At 55.8% G+C, this 17,734-nt stretch overlaps 1 protein-coding gene across 5 annotated transcripts in view; it reads right to left on the reverse strand.

Moving 5' to 3' along the window:
• Window positions 1-8,960: 8,960 nt before the first annotated feature.
• The window catches only part of TTC7B (tetratricopeptide repeat domain 7B), a 230,839-nt gene continuing 222,065 nt past the window's right edge, over window positions 8,961-17,734 (reverse strand). For 4 of the 5 annotated variants that reach the window (XM_081290635.1, XM_081290634.1, XM_081290632.1 and 1 more), the window contains one exon: window positions 9,569-9,924. In XM_081290635.1, coding sequence (XP_081146761.1) covers window positions 9,703-9,924 — 222 coding nt within the window. In that variant the 3' untranslated portion in view covers window positions 9,569-9,702. Of the gene's footprint in view, window positions 9,925-17,734 lie in introns of all 5 variants that reach the window. The other variant, XM_081290633.1, reaches the window with a different exon arrangement.

Below are 17,734 nucleotides of genomic sequence, written 5' to 3' on the forward strand. Positions count from 1 at the left end.
CATTTCCCTGGTGACCGGTGATGTTGGACGTTCTGTCATGGACTCGGTGACCCAGACCTCACATTTTAAACTGAACTTGGAATTTTGGAATAGTTTCAAACTTTCTAGAAAGTTGTAGAGCTTCTAGTTCCCACAAACCCCTCCTTCAGTCCCCCTTTATCACAGAGGACATTTGTCACCACTAAGGAACCGACACTGTTCTTTTGTATTAGCTAGACTCCAGGTGTCCCTCTGGGGTCTCCAGGGTGTGAAGCTGAGGTGACCACCGCTCCCTGCACGCTGCATTGAGTCCTCAGAGTCCCCTGGTCAGCGCCAGTTCTTCGACTTCCCCCTGTTTGGGGGAGTATTGGTCACATGTTTTATTTTATCATTTTATTTTGCAACAGAGTCTTGCTAAGTTGCTGAGGCTGGCCTTGAACTTGCGATCCTCCTGCCTCAGCCTCCCAAGTAGCTGGGATCAGAGGCGCGAGCCACTGCACCCAACTCAGTCAGTTCCTGGATCTGGGTGGTCCGCTCTTCTCTCTGATTGACAGGGGCTGTCACTGCGGCCAAACGCCCTGCTGTCGTGGCTGCTCATCAGGGCCCATGTCCCCAGCGCTGACCTGCAGCCTGGGTTCCCCTGGAGGGTCCCAGGTCCCCTTCCACTCCCTTCTCTTTGGCTGCGAGTCACTAGATCCAGCCGAGCCCCGGAGAGGACGCTCTCGGAGCCTCCCTTTCTTCAAGAACCTTCTGCTCCAGACACTTCAGTGGACATTTCACTTGATTCCCCCCCCCCCCCACTGTCCGACCCAGAAGAGCTCCCAAACCTCTGCACCTGGCAAAGTCGCAGCTGCAGCGGGTCCAGGGTCCTTAGTCCGGCGCTTTCTCACACCTTCAACAGGTGAGGGGGCGGAGCCGGGCCACTCACTTCCGTCCTGGCCTGGAGACAGTGCCCAGAGGCCTTCACTGGTTGAGGAGGGGCCTCTCTGGGGACAATGAGACGGCCCTGCGGGTCACCTGCTGCCTGCTGCTACCTGCATGCCAGGCCCAGGCTCCCTGCCATTGTCCTCCCCCCATCCCCAGGCAGGGAACACGCCACACCCTGCAGGTCAGAGCCCAGAGGGGCAGGACAGTCTGACTCCTAACAAGGCCATGAGAAGGGTCAACAGATCTTGCTGTCTCTGCAGGGTGGCCGGGGACGGCGGAGGAACCCGATGGGTCCTGGTGGACTCCGGTGAGTGACCTCATCATGGGGCCTCGGTTTTCTCTTCTGTAAAGTGGGGTAGTCGTCTCATCTCCCTTTGTGCCATCTTCAATTTCTTTGATACACTTCAGCAAGGACATGGCCGCGCTGAGAGGAGGGACCTTCAGGAGACGGCCCGTGCGTGGGTGCGGTTGTCAGGGGTGGGTCCCCCGGCTCCCTCGTGTCCCTCGTCCTCTGCCCCTCTCCTGCTTCCCACCGTGGAGTGACGTGGCCGTCTCCAGACGCAGTGCCCCTCCCGCCATCCCAGCCCCAGAACCGTGAGCCCCACAGGTCTGTCTGACGTCAGAGACCACCCTGGGGTGCTGTCAGGGCAGCACAAAGTGGCAGATGGCAGCGATGCACAGGGCTCTATGTGCCTGGATGCCGGAGAGCTGAGACCCTGCCCGGCCAGAGCGCGGGGCTGCCCCTCCACCCGCTGGCTCAGGGTCGACCCGTCGGGGCTTCTGGCACCGGGCACCATCTGGCAGGTGGGCTTCTCTGGAGGCGCGGCCCCCACTGCTGGGCACAGAGCACAGGGCGGGTCCTAGCACTTCCTCCCTCCAGCCTGGCGCTGGCCAGCCAGCAGGTGACGTCACAGAGCCGTGGGGGTCAAATGACAAAGGCACAAACATGAGCCAGTGAACTCACATTCCTCCTGGAAGTCCACCCTGAGATGGGTGATCGGAGGTGCCGGGAGGGCAGCTCAGAGTGTGGATCCTGGGGTCGGGTAACCTGGGGGCGAATCCTACTATAGCCCAGCCCAGCCTTGGGCAGGCACCTTCACCTTTGAAGAATCCTGGATTTCTCACCTGCACCTGCATCTGCAAGGACTTGTTGCCATGAGGACTAGAGAAGTCAGGATGTGTAGAACACTGTGCAAAAACTGCCTGGTGCATAATAAATGCTCAATAAAATGCGAGCTAGCACAGATCACCCCAGTGCACGCGGTGTGATGAGGTGAGGCAACTTCAGAGGCTGGCGGTTGTTTGGGTTAAATGATCAGCAGCGCTGTGTGATGGGGGTCGTGCTGTCTGCAGATTGCCCAGAAGAGTTTCAGTGTCTTGATAGCTGCCCTTCTGACTGGGGGAGGCGAAATCTTAGAGTGGTTTTGATTTGCATTTCTCTGATTGCCAGAGATGATGAACATTTTTTCCTGTATTTTTTGATCGAATGTATATCTTCTTCTGAGAAGTGTCTGTTCAGCTCCTTGGCCCATTTATTGATCGGGTTGTTTGTTTTTTTTGGTGTTAAGATTTTTGAGTTCTTTATAGATCCTGGAGATTAGTGCTCTATCTGACATGCGTGTGACAAAAATTTGCTCCCCAAATGTAGGCTCTCTTTCACCTCATTGATTGTTTCTTTTTCTGAGAAGAAGCTTTTTAGTTTCAGTCCATCCTATTTATTAATTCTTGATTTTATTTCTTACTTTAGGAGTCTTGCTAAGGAAGTTGGGGCCAGTCAGATGGCAGCTCTCAAGAATACAGACGAGGGCTGGGGATGTGGCTCAAGCGGTAGCGCGCTCGCCTGGCATGCGTGCGGCCCGGGTTTGATCCTCAGCACCACATACCAACAAAGATGTTGTGTCCGCCGAGAACTAAAAAATAAATATTAAAAATTCTCTCTCTCTCTCTCTCTCTCTCTCTCTCTCTCTCCTCTCTCACTCTCTCTTAAAAAAAAAAAAAGAATACAGACGACAATCCGTGTTAGCAAGGATGTGGGGGAAAGGCACACTCGTACACTGCTGGTGGGACTGCAGAATGGTGCCCCCAATCTGGAAAGCAGTATGGAGATTCCTTGGAAAACTTGGAATGGAACCACTGTTTGACCCAGCTAAGGATTTAAACTCAGCATACTACAGGGACACAGCCACATCAATGTTTATAGTAGCTCAATCAACAATAGCCAAAATGTGGAACCAACCTAGATGCCCTTCAGTGGATGAATGGACAAGGAAACTGTGGTGTATATACACAATGGAATATTACTCAGCATTAAAAGAGAATGAAATCATGGCATTTTCAAGTAAATGGACGGAGTTGGAGAAGATCATGCTAAGTGAAGTGAGCCAATCCCCAAAAAAACAAAGGCCGAATGTTCTCTCTGAAAAGTGAATGGTGATCCGTAATGGGGGGGGGCATGGGAAAAATGGAGGAATTTTAGGAAAGGGGAGGGAGGGGCAGGGAGGGGGATGGGGGCAGGAAAGATGGTGGAATGAGATGGACATGATTGTCCTGGGTACATGTATGACTGCATGCTAGGAGCCACAAGCAAATCTACGATGTATGGCACCTTTGGTTGTAAAGTGACGCCAGCTAGCCACTGAGATGATTATGTTAAGATTTACATTCATATGGAAATTGGACTCCCGCTGTTCACCTTGGCCTGCTACCGGACTCATGTTACGGACTCATGTTACCAGACTCCCATTGGTTGGGGAAGGATAGTAGGAGGAAATTCCGGGGGAGGTCCGGGGGACCCCGGGTTCGGGGAGACACGCGGTTCCGGTGGACGCCCGCGTGGGAGGACCGGGTTTGGCTTGCCGGCGGCGGTTTTTTCGAAATAAAGTTTTGTTCCTGCTTGAGTGGCTCGTGATTCTGTGCCCAGCCAAGACTGCGGCAACTGCACATGTGGTGTGACGCTACATCATGTACAACGGGAGAAATTAGAAGTTGTGCTGCAATTGTGTACAAAGAATCAAAATGCATTCTGCTGTCATATGTACCTAATTAAAATAAATTAATTAGTCAATTTAAAAAATTGCCCGTGGCAAGCTTGGCAGTGGAAAAAAGGTCTCCACAGATGTCCACGTCCTACTTCTAGAATCTGGTAATGTGTTAACCTACGTGGCAAAAGGGACTTTGAAGAGGTAACCAAATCAAGAATTTTTTTTTTTTTTTTTTTGGTACCAGGGTTGAAACCAGGCCCCTTTACCACCGAGCCACATCCCCTGATCTTTTTATTTTTTGTTTTGAGACAGGGTCTCACTAAGGTGCTTAGGGCCTCTCTAAGTTGCTGAGGCTGGCCTCAAAGTTTTCACCAGCTTCCAATAGCACCGCCCTGCGGAGATCAGGACTTCAGTCACAATGGACGTCTGAAGGACATTCAGACCACCCCTGTCATGCCCCTGCCTCAGGCTCCCAGACTGCTGTGATTACAGGGGGCACCACTACACCCAACCCAATCAAGGATCTTGAGACGGGGAGATGATTCTAGATGCACCAGGGAGGCCTCCTGGGGTTTTAGGTTTCTGACAGTGAGATGGGAAGCAGGAGGGTGGTCAGAGAAGGAGGTGTGACTAAGGTCACTCTGGCTGGATGATGTCACCCCTGGCTTTGGAGATGGAAAGAAGCCACGGAGAAGCTGGAAAGGCAAGGAACAGCTTCTCCCCTTGAAAACTCAGAAGGAACACAGCCCTGCAGTCACCTTGAGTTTTGCCCCTTGAGACCCACTTCAGACTTCTGACTTCCAGAACTGCTAGATAATAAATGTGTGCTGTGTTTCTTGGCAATTTTTTACAGCAGCAAGAGGAAGTTAAAAAGGTGTGTACTTTATAATCATAAAAGAAAAAGCTGTTTGCTAGAAAAAAAAAAAGAGCTGTAGGTAATTGTATTAGTTAGTGACGTGTTACTATAACAAAACACCCGAGGCAGCTAACTTAGTAAGAAAGGAGGATTATTTAGCTCAGTTTTGGCGCTGCAAGGGCACAGTGTCTGAATCCGATCAGTTGTGGTGGGGACCTCATGGTGATTGGTGGATGGCAATGTCAAGATAACGTGTCACCTCTCTAACAGGAAGCAGAGAGGCTGCATGCAGGGAGCTCCACCTTGTATAACTAGCCTCCTGTGAAAACTACCAAGGAGTCTTATGAGAAGGGCCTTACTTGGGCATGCTCCCTGGGACCTGAGGACCTCTGACCAGGGTGCCACCTCCAAGGTTTTCACCAGCTTCTAGTAGCACCGTCCTGCAGAGAGAGATCAGGACTTCAGCCACCATGGACGTCTGAAGGACACACCGGCCAGTTAGCCTCATCCCTCCCTGGAGCTCTGCCGGCTGCCAGTGCAGACAGGAGCAGCCCGGATCCAAGGAAGAGCCTGGTCCAGGATCTTAGAAACCAAGGAGTGAAATTTATAAAACATCTACTAAGTCGACAGCCGGAGAGTTTAAAGACCCTGAACTGAGAACTCTCGTTGTTTTTGAGACTTCTACACATTTCTTATTTGATTTTATTGTTTTAAAAAACTGTCAGTCACATAAAAACAGTTGTAAAAAATTAAATTAGTTACATCTGGACAGCCATATTTTAAGAAAAGCCCTGGAGGGGATGTAAAGTTGATTTGATATCTGGGTCAGGGCGCCTTCCTTCCCCACAGGGCCGGCTCCTTATGGCTGATTCCAGGACGGGCTGGCCCCGCTGCCAACCGGCTGGGCCTAGTCATCTAGCGGATGACTCAGGGGACCCTGAGCCTCGGGCATGTGCTCACCGTCCCCCTTAAAGACAAAGAACCCGGGACTCTCTCAGGGTGGGCACCTTCTTATCACTCAATGTCACCGCCTCATAGAGGTGTCTCCTCTTGGTTTAAACTGGCCTCCACTCCTCCCTGAAGTGGCTCTGGGAGGTTCCACCTGTCGGGTGGTTGTCTCGTTTATTTATTCCTATTATTCATTTCCTCTCTGTCTCTCCAGTCCCCAGTTCCCCAGGCCAGGTCCCTGGGTCTGCTGCAGGTGCAGTAGTGGGACGAGGAGGCTGAGATGGGACTGTCACCCTGGCCAGCTGTGCCTGGTAAACCTCAGGGTGGTTCTTCTGGGTGCCCCCTGTTCCCAGATGCAGCTCTGGGGCAGCAGGGCTGGGGTCTGAGGCTGAGGCCCAGGTTTGACCTCCCTTGTCCTGCTGTGGCCTGGGGGTGCTGTGTGGGAGAGCAGTCCTGGCTTGGCCTGGGGACCATAACGAAGGCGTGGGCGGTCCAGTGGTGTGACAGGTACCCTGGCTGAGTACGCACATGCCCGGCCGCACTTCACGTACAGTTGGAAGCTTTGCAAGACCTTGTTCTCCCCACTTGGCAGATGAGCCAACTGAGGCTCAGAGAGAACCAGTGAGTACCTGAGTTTCCTCAGAGCGCAGGAGGCCAGGCCCAGGTTCAGCTGCAGCCCAGTTGGCCCCACGGCCCGAGCCCCTGGCCCCTAGGAGCCGCTGGCATGAGCCACACACTGGGCCTCTCAGGGTGGGCCTCTTGCCCTGCTCAGGCCTCAGCTGGACCCCGAGCCCAAGGAGGTCCTCTGTGGCTGTGGAGGACAAGGTGAGAGGAGGCCGTGGTCGGGGGCCCCTGGGCAGGCCTCGGTTGAGCTGGCGTGGTGGGCAGGGAGGGGGGAGCCTCGGCCCAGCACACCCAGCCCCCCACAGCCCCCACCTTCTCCCCCACACCGAGGAGGGCGTGGATTCCCGTCCATGTCTCCAAACCACTGTGGGAGGAGGGGATAGGAGGCGCAGTCCCCCTCCCGCTGCCCGGTGCTCTCACAGCAGCCTGGGCCAGGCGGGAGGGAAGAGGAAATCCCTGATGGCACAGCCCTGGCCAGTACGACGCTGGGTCTGGACTGGGCTCTGTTAAAATGTCCAGTGGCCCTGAGAGGCCCTTGTCCCTTGGAGGTGATGTGACCAGGTAGAACTGGATTCCAGCCAGATCTGTGCGACCCACAGCCCAGTGGTCAACAGAAACATTAGTGTCCTCAGGGGGTCAGGGGCCAGATGGCAGAAGATGGGGGAGGGGGTTTGTGAGGCCGCGGCAGCCAGCTGTCCAGCTGGGACTCCTGGCCACCTCCCTGCAGCCAGCTCACTCAGGAGCTGAGTGACAGGCCTGGCCCTGAGCCCCCTGTGGTGGTCCTGGGGGTATTGTCCCCTGCCTGGCACTCCACAACCCTGCTGGCCACCTGCTGGCTCATGTCCCAGCCTAGAAGCAGGTGACCATCCCCATCTAACCATGAGGCCCAAGAAGGACAGTGACTCAGGACAGCCCCCAGGGAGGCACAGAGCTGGAGCAGGTCCCCCAGGTCATGTCCTTGAGGAGGGGACCCCAGTCTGATCCCCAAAGACCTTCTGGGGGAGCCCATTGCTGTGTGAGGTGTCTTCAGGGTGTCCTTTTCCTGGTCCCGTCTAGTGAGACCCAGGTGGGGGCAGCAGGATGAGTGACCAGGGTAGGAGGAAGGTTGGTGGCCGCAGAGGCAGCTCTGAAGAGTGACCTCCGGGGCCGGGCCTAGCTGCTGTGCAAGTGGGTGTGTGTGGAGGGTCCTGGGGCCACTGCAGCCTGTCCACCACCTGTCCCTCCTCTGACAGGACCTAGGCAAGGTCTTAGGGTTTGCCTGGAGAGTGTGGGTGCTTTTGAGGTAGGAAGAGGGACAGGGAGAGGAGCCAGAGAGAGGCCGGGAGGGGGCGAGGGAGGGGTGCAGAGAGTGGCACCAGCAGCCGCAGGGCAGCCACTCAGGTGCGGTGCCCAGGGAGCCGTTTACAGCCTACAGCATGATTGGTGCTTGGCAAGGACAGGGTGTCCTGTGGGCAGATGCACGGGACCACCTAGGCTGATGTGTGACCATCTTGAGGAATCTGGGCTGTTCCATGAGACGCTGGGCCGAGGTGCTGGTGGGCATGAGGGTGGCGAATGGAGCTTTGAGATGTGGTGTGGGTAGAACGGAGGACCTCCTGAGAAGCGGAACTCAGGGTGGATTAAGGCAGGACACAGGGGTTTGGGAGAGTTGCGGACGGGGAGTTCGGGGACAGTACTTCCCGGCATTTCTCAGACACCTTGTACAGGTGAGCGAAAGAGCGAGCCCAGGTGCCTGGAAAGATCTTGGGCTCCAGGGCCGCAGTGGTGACCCTGGGCCCAGGGTCTATCTCATTTTCTCTTTTTCTGAGTTGGCACTATTCTCAGGCAGCACCCTGCCCCCCATGCCAAATGGCCCCCGGCAGCCCCCAGATGGTATCTCTTAGAACACCACATCTAGCAGAGAGAGGCCTTTCCCCCATAACAGTTCCATGACTAAAGTCCGGGGGGGTCTTTTACTGACCTTGCCCAAACCTGCCGCAGTCACTGGAACTGGAGGCTATCCAAGCCAGGCCCTGTGCATCCCTGAGCCCTGCGGGTGGTTCTTCTGCGAGTTGGGCATGTTGGAGGGAAGGGGCGCCAGGCGGGCTGATGGGCACAGATGCTAAGGCAAAGGCCTGGCCTGAGGAGGCAGGAAGGCTGCTCAGGCCCAGCCTGACCTCTGAGGTTGAGGTCCAGGGGGGAAGAGTGAGAGCTTTCCTTGTTGCGCCCAGATGCTGCCTGGCCAAGCCTGGGTCATGGGCTCCAGTCTCAACCCGCTTCCAGGCAACATGGGGCGAGTTGGGAAGGGTGAATTCCAAACCCAAAGTACTGTTCCAAGAGGAGGTCTGCATACTGAGGACACGGAGACGTGTACTAAGAGGATCCTCTGACTACAAGTGAGGAGAGAGGCTTGGCTGGCCTCTGGCAGGGAGCCGCAGAACCAGGCCCAGGCCGGACTCGGGGTGTGTCTCAGAGGCTGCTGTCTCAGGACCATCCCCAGGTAGCAGCCTCCCCTGCTGCCTGAGCTGCCTGATGCCCGGGGTAGAGGGACGTGCCCAAAGCAGGCCTCAGGCACAGACGACTCTCCACTCTAGGAACTAGGTCACAACCCGACCTCCAGTCTAACAGCTTTTATGAAAGACATGAGCCATGGGTCCATTTAAAAATCATTTTTTTTATTAACATCATCTTCCCATTTAGCCAAGTGTCTGCCATGTATAAGGAATGTCGGTAAATATTCCATTTGAAGCTTCTTTGTACATATTTCCATCGATAAATAAACTCTGAATTCACATAAAAAAGTTAAACTTAAATAACTCATATTTCCTTCTCTTGTAACAGGCATATATTGGTAAAATATAAATATTCTTGGACTCAGGCTTTGTTCTAAGTGAGGAGAACAGTAATTCTTCACAGGGTACAATTATTGACAATAAACCGAGAAACCGCCAGCTGGTGTCCTGGCGTGGACGGGTGCTGAGGTGGGAACAGAGGATTCACATTTGGTTTCTGGGCTGTGGTGGCTGAGCAGAGGACAGACAGTTGTTTTCTTTACAGCTCTGATAAAAATAATCTGTTCTGCCACTGAGTTTCACCTTTGAATATACTCTTCTACATTGGCTGATTAACTCCATAATCATTTCACTTAAAACTCAGATGTCAGCTAACCAGATATGGCACATAATCCCTGTGAACCCCGCCAGAAGGTTCAGAGACTGTCACCAAGCTGGCCCAACAGCAGAGGAACGCGCAAGGAGCGAGTGGTGATGGGGTGGTTGGTGAGCTCGCTGTGGTCAGTGGAACATCCTCCAGGGCCTCGGAGCGGCAGAGCCACCCCCGGGCCACAGGGTGCTCCCCGGGCCCAGGCAGAGCGTCCTTGGCGTGCGAGGCAGGTGAGGCAGGGCCTGCTCAGAGCACGCGGGGGATGATGGTGAAGGGCACGGCCGGGCTGCTGGCCTCCAGCTCCAGGGCCGTCAGGAAGCACTCGGTGGCCGCAGCGTCGTTGCCCTGAGCTTGGAGGACCTCGCCCAGCCCGTTCCACACCTCGTGGGCTGTCGAGTTCACCTGCACCGCGTCCCGGAGGATCTTCTCTGCCAGGCTGTAGCGGCCCAGCTGGTGAAGGATCAGCGCCTGCCGGAGGCAGAGAGACAGACAGACAGTCAGACAGGTCAGAGAGCTCTGGGCACCTATTTGTTCCTTCCGTTTTCAGTAGTTCACGGAGGTGGGAATGTCACTCCAGTCTCAAGAGATCCCTGTCTCAGGGCAATAGTCAAAGCAGTGGCTTGGACCCCGTGGAGCTGCTGGAGTTTAGCCATCTTTGACCAAAGAGGCAGCTTCCTGTGGTTCATCTGCAAACTACAACCAGGAAGGCACCAACTGCAAAGGTACTCTCTGTGCCGCCTCAGGGTGCCTACGGGCCACGTCCCAGCACCCACCAGCCTGATGGAAGGCTATCGTCACCTTTTAGGCTTTGACCTAAAGAAATGTCACTGGGGCCACTGCTGTCATGGTGGTGATGACACACTTCTTAAAGCTGCTCACAGCCTCTTGCCCTAACCAAGCCCTTGGGCTCCACGTCCCCAGCTTGCCCCATCTGGGCCCTGCACAGCTGTGGCGCTGCACAATTCCAGTCAGGGTGTGTTTGTATGGGCCCCAGAACATCTGGTCACACCGTCCCCCCTCGGCCTGTCCAGAGCAGTGCATTCGTACACTTCCACCCAAGGGCTCTGCTGTGGGGAGGGAGCTGAGGTCAGAACAGTCTCTTCGCTGTTAGACCTCTCATGGCCAGGAACACTGCCCAGAACGCGCTCTGTCTTCTTTTGGATCAGTGGATTTCACGTCTTTTTAATAGTTCTGGGAAAATTTGGCAAAATGAAATCTCACTGAGAAAACACATAGTTTTATGTATAAACAGTCACAACTGAACTGTTCCAGGTGAAGGGCAAAGGGCAGGGAGCCCAGTGTCCCCCAGGGCTCCCACAGTGGCCCTTGATGGCCATTTGAAGATTCTCCCTTTGGGCCAAATTTCTCCAAAGTGGCCATTACTGGGTGAAAGGTCAGACTCTTTCTAGGGTTCTCCAAATACGCGTGGCTCTGTGGGAAGGCTCGCCTCCCAGCCAGACTCTGTGGTGGCCTGCTCCTTTCAGTGTGGCTCTTCTTTGTACTAATGTCACCAATGCAACACCTGCTCCTGTTGAAATCTACGTTTCTTTAACAACCATCGAAGTTTGCTTTCCCAGGCCTCCTATAAGAATCTTCTATAAGACTCACCTTCACTCACTAGTATAACTTTCTAGCCTTTGATGTCCCGTAGCCCTGGGGATGGAACCCAGGGCCTCATGCCTGCCAGGCAAGCACTGTACTACTGAGTTTTATTCCCAGTCCTTTTAAAACTTGGTATCCTGTGGCCTCAGCTTCCCGAGGAGCTGAGATTACAGGAGGGTATCATTACATGCCTTTCCTTTGATTTTGCGCTTTCTAGAATCCAAGGTATTTTAAATTAAACATTGATGATTGATGACTTTTTAGGGTTACTTCAAAGCTTAGTAAGTTCTCCTTTGAAAGATCTGACACATGATTAGACTTTTTTTTAAACATTTATTTTTTTAGTTGTAGTTGGACATAATACCTTTATTTTATTTTTATGTGGTGCTGAGGTTTGAACCCAGTGCCTCACACATGCTAGGTGAACTCTACCTCTGAGCCACAACCCAGCCTTGATTCTGAAATGCTCTGGCAGAAGAGAAGCATTTCTGCCCCTGGACTGAGCTCCACCAGGCCCTGCTGCCCACCCGTCACACTGGCAGTATTGCCTCTGCCACCCAGTGAGTTGAGACAGGAAATGGGGCCATGCTCCGTCACTCTGAACCATGTTCTCGGAGGATCTGAGACAATCCTCTTGCCTTTGCTGTTATTTATGTATTTCCTGACTGCCTTGTCCTGTACCATTCCAGGTGAATGCTGAAACCCCTTTGTTCCTTCTTTTGGGATCACACTGGTCTTGCCTGGCATTTGGGTGTGTGGACACCCGACACCTTCCAGGCTAGTCTTTCCACCAGGAATGTGACATGGCCCTTCTCTTAGGTGGGGTGTGCAAGTCCCCACAAGGCCAGTCCAGACTGCTCTCCAGCTTGGGCTTCACCATCGGTCTCTTAGAAGCAGGATGGCCGGTGCACTGACGTGAACAAGGTGCCTGCCAGCCCCAGGCTACGCCTGAGCCACAGGCTACGTGGCACGTGTGCAGGGGGCAGGCGGGCTCGCCCTGGAAACACATGTCTGAGACAAGCTCTGTGCGGTAGTAGGGCACCTCCAGTGGGCAGCATCCAGGCCCAGAGGGCAGCATCCAGGCGGCCCAGAGGGCTCCTTGGGCTGACTTCCCACCAGAGCCAAGAAAAGCAACCTGACTTCCAAGAGTTACCCAGACCTAAGACCAACTGCGAGCTTGTGGCCAGTGGGATGCCAGCCAAGGGGACACACATCCCCAGGGCAGTGTGAGCCCGAGGGTGGTTCTCTACTCAGAGGTGGAGGAGTGGGAGCCACAGGTCTAAGAAGAAGAGAGTTCAGAAAGCTGCTCGAGGGAAAGTGGAGGAGGAAGACGCAGGAGGAGGAGGAGAAGAAGGAGCAGGAGCCAGACCCTGCAGAGGACGCGTCCCAGTCTGCACAGGGTTTCCTCCAGCCCTCTCCATCCATCTTAGAGGACAAGGAACTGGCGCAAGAATAGGCAGATGCTCAGCTTGGGCTGGGCTTTGTAACAGGACGAGAACCCACACGGCCACAGTCTTGACAGCAGATGTTTCCCCAGTGTTGGTGACACACTGAGCACTATCCTAAGTGCATTTGATTCCCAGGGGACCCAAAGCCATTTCACATGGGCACGGCTAGGACCCGTGTGCAGCAGGATGCGAGGGCTGCTCCCACTGCCTCGAGAGCCCAGTGGTAGCCCCTGGCCTGGGCCCCCAGTGCCCCAACCCCTACTTTGCAGGTAGGCTCCTGCAGAACCTGCTTCTCCAAACTCCTAGGGCCTGCCTGGGTCCTCTGTGCGGAGTGGCAAATAATCCTGCCATTGTCCAAGATGGGGGGGGTCTCCCCACCCTGAGGGGCAGCCAGACATGACAGGAGATCACCTGCCCAGGATGCAGTCAGCAAGACTCCTGCTCCTGCTGCTTCCTTCTAGGGGAGGGCCTCAGCCTCGCCTCGCCTAGAACATTCCAGTGTAGCCCAAGGAGATACGAGCAGGCGGGGACTTGTACAGTGGGGCTGAGCAGCGGAGTGAGGGTTAAGATAGGGGTTCGCATCCCCCAGGGGGTTCCATGGGCTCTCCTGCCAGGAGGCCCCCTGTATGCTTCTGGCAAGGGTGACGGGGACCTCGGCATGGTGTAAGACAGAGGTGTCCTTGCTCACTTGGCTGCACTCGGTGTGGCCAGACCCTGCTGCCGTCTCCCTCTGTGGGAAACCCCTCGCTGTCAGGAACCATGTGGGCACCTGACTTGGCTCCTCTCCTATTGCCTTAAGTGCAAGGAGGCAGCATTCAGAGGCCATGTTCTTGCCCAAGGTCCCTGGGCCAATGGACACAATTTGTAGGCTGCCAAGGCCACCAGACTGTGCTGCCCTTGGGCCTTGTGAAGAGAGGCTAAGGTCTCTGCAGGCTCTCAGGCCACATCTGCGTCAGTCAGGTTTTCCTCGCTGAGACCAAAATACCTGAACAGAACAACTTAGAGCAGAAGAGCTTGTTTTGAGCTCAGTGTCAGAGGTCGGGGCTGACTTCACTATTCTGGGCCCCGAGGAGGGGCCGAACATGGCAGAAAGGGGTGGGAGGAGAAGGGGTGATCAGATCATGGCAACCAGGAAGCAGAGATAGAGGGGGAGGAGCCAGGGACGGAATGTATAATCCCCAAAGGCAGGCGTCCAGTGACCCACTTCCTCCAGCCAGGCCCCCACTGCCTACAGTTACCACCCAGTGATCCATTCAGTGATTAATCCACCAAATGGACCAACCCTCTCATTAGGTCACAGCTCTCATGATCTGATCCTTTCATCTCCCGAACTAACACAGGGGCTTTTGGGGGACACGTCTATCCAAACCCTAGCAACACCCTGGTGCCCTCAGGCAATAACCCAGTTGCATCCGGGCAACAGCCAAGGGCAGCAGCGCTCTCCCCTTTCATTTCTCTGACCACTAATGGTCCATTTGATTGCTTCCCACGACTGGGAAATGGCTCCTCTGGAGGCACCGCTTTTCTCTGGCTTAGGCCTGCATCCTGATGTTCACTCCTGACCAGGAGAGCTCCTTGCCTCTCTCTGGTGGCTCAAAGGTTGGCTGGGATCTTAAGGTTTGGGGTGGCTGCAGGTGCCACAGGACTGGGGTGTCCTGTTAGGCAGAAAGTGGACCAGCCAGGTGTGGAGGCCCGAGGGTGCTGCTCTCAGCAGCTGCGACTGTCTCTTCCCTGCTGGGGTGGGGCAGAGTCTAGCAGCCCCTGACTGTGGGTGCTCCAGGGTACAGGGAAGGGGCATGTCTACCCACCCCCCAAATTCCCACTGAGAACCAGCCCAGTGGACTCATTTGACCATCAGCCTTGGCACTGGGCCACTGAACTTCTGCGGCTCTTCAGCCTCCAGAGACCTGGCTGTGTTCCTCAGGGAGGAGCAGGCTGCCGTTCCTGATGCCTGGAGGTTTACCAAGCAATCTGTTTAGCGGGATTAATCCCCAAAGCTGGAGCCGCTCAGGGAGGCAGCACAGACCTGCTGGGGCAGCTTGGCACAGGAACGAAAAACAGGCCTCTCCCCAGTGCCGCAGGAGCAGCGTGGAGATCAGTCACTCCGCGGGATCAAGCAGGGCAGATTCCAGCTGGGGTCTGAGCTGTTGCTCGGGGCCAGTGTTGTAAGAAAATTGGCCAGAGGAGGACTGGGACCTAGATGTGTCAGAAGTGACATGCCACCCACATCCCCATGCAGCCAACAGGCCTTCCTGCCCTGCCCCAGCCCGACTCCTCTACTGGAGCGCGGATATCCTTGCTGAACTCACACGCCCCGGCTCCTCTCGTCTCCAAAGACCAGGGGCCTCCCTCTGAGGCTGCACTGAACTCCTCTCTTTGCCAATGCGACCCGACCTCCTCCGGGTTCTGCCAGGCTAGCTGCCAGTGACACACTGCTGAGTCCCTTGAACTCTGAGCACTGCCAGCCTGGCTGTCCCTGCTGGAGCCACAGTCCTCTGCGCAAAGCCCCAGGACTCCCCATTCCTCCAAGAGCCCAAGACACTGCTCCTGCCTTGGGCAGCCCTACCCTGGGGCACTTGGCTCCTGCTCCCAGCCGCCACCTGGCAGGAAGAGATTCTGATGACGTATTTCATGACCACATGACCTGCCTCTCATGGCACCTGCATCGGAATTGACAAAAACCACCAGGAGATGGCCCAGACACCCTCACCCAGGTCAAGGAGAAGCTGCTACTGCAGACCACATCTCACAGACAAGACGACCTGGGTAAGGCCTCTGTGAAGTGAGACTTAAAACCCGTGACGCGCATGCGTGTGGCCTCTGCACCTCCTGCAGAGGGTGCGGAGCCCAGCTCCCACCTTCCCAGCCCTGGTGTCTGCGCCAGCTGGGGCTGCCCCAGGAGAAGGGGAAGCTCAGGGCTCACGTGCTAGTCCCTCTTGTAGACACAGTGGAGACAGCTCCCCAAGCTTGTAATTATTCTAATCAGGTGTTTTGTACAAATAAAATCTTGGTGATACACCAAATTGGAAATAAGGGATTAAATTAAACCTGTTATTTCAAATCAGACAGAATGGACTTGGACTTGGCTAGCATGACGGCAGCTAGCATCTTCCTCATGCCCGGGTAATTGCTGCACCAGGACTAAACACCTGGCCAAGTGCCCAGGGAGTCGGCAGGAGCCCTGGAGCCCTGGGATGTCAGAGGGAGCAGCAGGCGCCTGGCCATTTTCTGAGTCAGAGACCCAAAGGGCCAAAGCCCCTTTGGGAGATCTTGGACCTCCCCCTGGCCAGCTGAGTGCTGGCTTTGTCACGACCCACTGCTTGTACCTTGAGGGGCACAGGGAGATGATGTCCCTGAAAAAGAAGCTACTGGGGAAGAGAAGTCCTGGGGCTTAGCGCCGGTGGGAGTCAGCTGCACCTCTCTGGGTGGCTTCTGCTTTTTCCCATGCATGGTGTTGTGGAAATCAAGCCTCTGGTGCGAGGATGGAGGCAACCCACTCGCCAGTGCTCTCTGTGCCAGGGCCTGGGTGCGGCTGTGGGCCACACACCAGCATCGCGTCCCCGAGCAGCAGTGAGCCGCCCGCCTCGGCAGCTGCCTGGCTTATGCAGAGGCTGGGAGGCCACAGCAAGGCCGAGGATGGGGAGGAAGGCTGATGTCAGGGTGGGACTTGGACAACTTTTGTCTCAGATTTAGGTCAGAAACTCCACCATGACACCACTGCAGGGTGGGGGGTGCGGTGTTAAGGTGGTGTGGGCAGGTGGCTTCTCCAAACACACAAATAGACCGGGGGACAAAGGCAGGGACCCGCCACTCACATTAGCCTCCAGAGCACACAGGGTTCTCATCCACGCGTGGAGGGTTTTACTGGCTGTATCCTGTGTGACAGGTGCTATGCTAACGACAATGCCTCATCTCCGGCTTTGCTGTGAGCGCCCGGAGGCAGGGCTGAGGGAGCCTGGTCATCTCTGTACCTCTGGGCCTGACACTGAGCAGGTGGCTGGTAATCAGGGCAGAAAGAACAAATGAGCAGGCCCTGAAAACGTAAGCGACAATGATACCATTTAAATCCATGTTGCCTGTGTGCAGGCGCCAGCCCTGGGCCTTGGGAAGGGTGAGGGGGGCCTTGGGGAGGGTGAGGGGGCCTAGGCACCCAGGGCCTTCCCAGGGCAGGACCTGGGGCACTGCTGGGGCCACTGGAGCCCCACCAGGATTCCCAAGACCTTTGGACAAAGGTGACGATGTAGCAGCTAAAGGGGCTCTGTGAGTCCTGGCTGCTGTGGGTGACATGTGTCAGAGGAACCCTCTGCGCCCCAGAGGAAAGACTCGGTGTTGTCCGAGAGCAGAGGGGCGCTGGGCCTTCGGGGGCCCATGCTCTGCACTTCAGATGCTTCATCTGCAGGAGGAGGACAATGGCTCACGGGCAAGCGACAGGACCACATGAGGCGGTGTGTGAAGCTCCCAACGGCTGTCCTTAGTACTGGGACCAGAGTCCTTCTCATTCCTGCTAGGACCTGAGGGGAAAGGGGGCCCTCCTGTGATGCCAGCAACTGGCCGACTGTCTGCTGCCTTCTCTGCTCCCTAAGAGCAGGGACTGTCTTAGCACATGCAGCACCAGGAGCGGGCCTGGCAGAGGGGGCTCTTGGGAACACTTGCTGGACAGATGGAGGGAAAGACGAGTGGGTGGCTGGGATGCTGTGGGTAGAGGTAACAGGGGGAGTGACGTGGCCTGCTCCTCGTACTGCCCAATAGCAAGCCCCGGCAGTTCTGGCCTTAGGTCACCCTGTCCATGCCCCTGAGTCAGGCCAGCACACTCAGAGCCTCCTCTACTCCCAGGGAAGGCAGTGTGGCGTGGTGCCTGGGGAAGGTGCTGTTCCCGTGGAGCCCAGAGGGCTGCCATGGCCTCCCTTCGGCAGCTCTCACATGTCACACAGCCTCTGCTCCCCAAGAAAACCCCAGAACCCACCCGTGGTCATCTAGTCTGACGCTTTTTTTTGCTGATGAGGAAACAGAGGGCCAAAGAGGATAAGAGTCTGCTCAGGGCCTTGTCCCCACTGGTCCCCGAGTGGGGCCAGAGGGCAGAGCCCCAGGGTTGGTGGAGCCAGGGGCCAGCGCGAGGTTGTCTCTGCACACAGGGCTCCGCAGCTCTGGCACTGCCTGGACCCCAGCCGTCTGCTGCCTGTCCCCCCAGGGGCTGTGTGCATGGCAAACTGAGTTGGTCCCCACAGGAG

This window comes from Spermophilus citellus (assembly GCF_964194105.1).
Source record: "Spermophilus citellus genome assembly, chromosome: 4".
Lineage (NCBI taxonomy): Eukaryota > Metazoa > Chordata > Mammalia > Rodentia > Sciuridae > Spermophilus > Spermophilus citellus.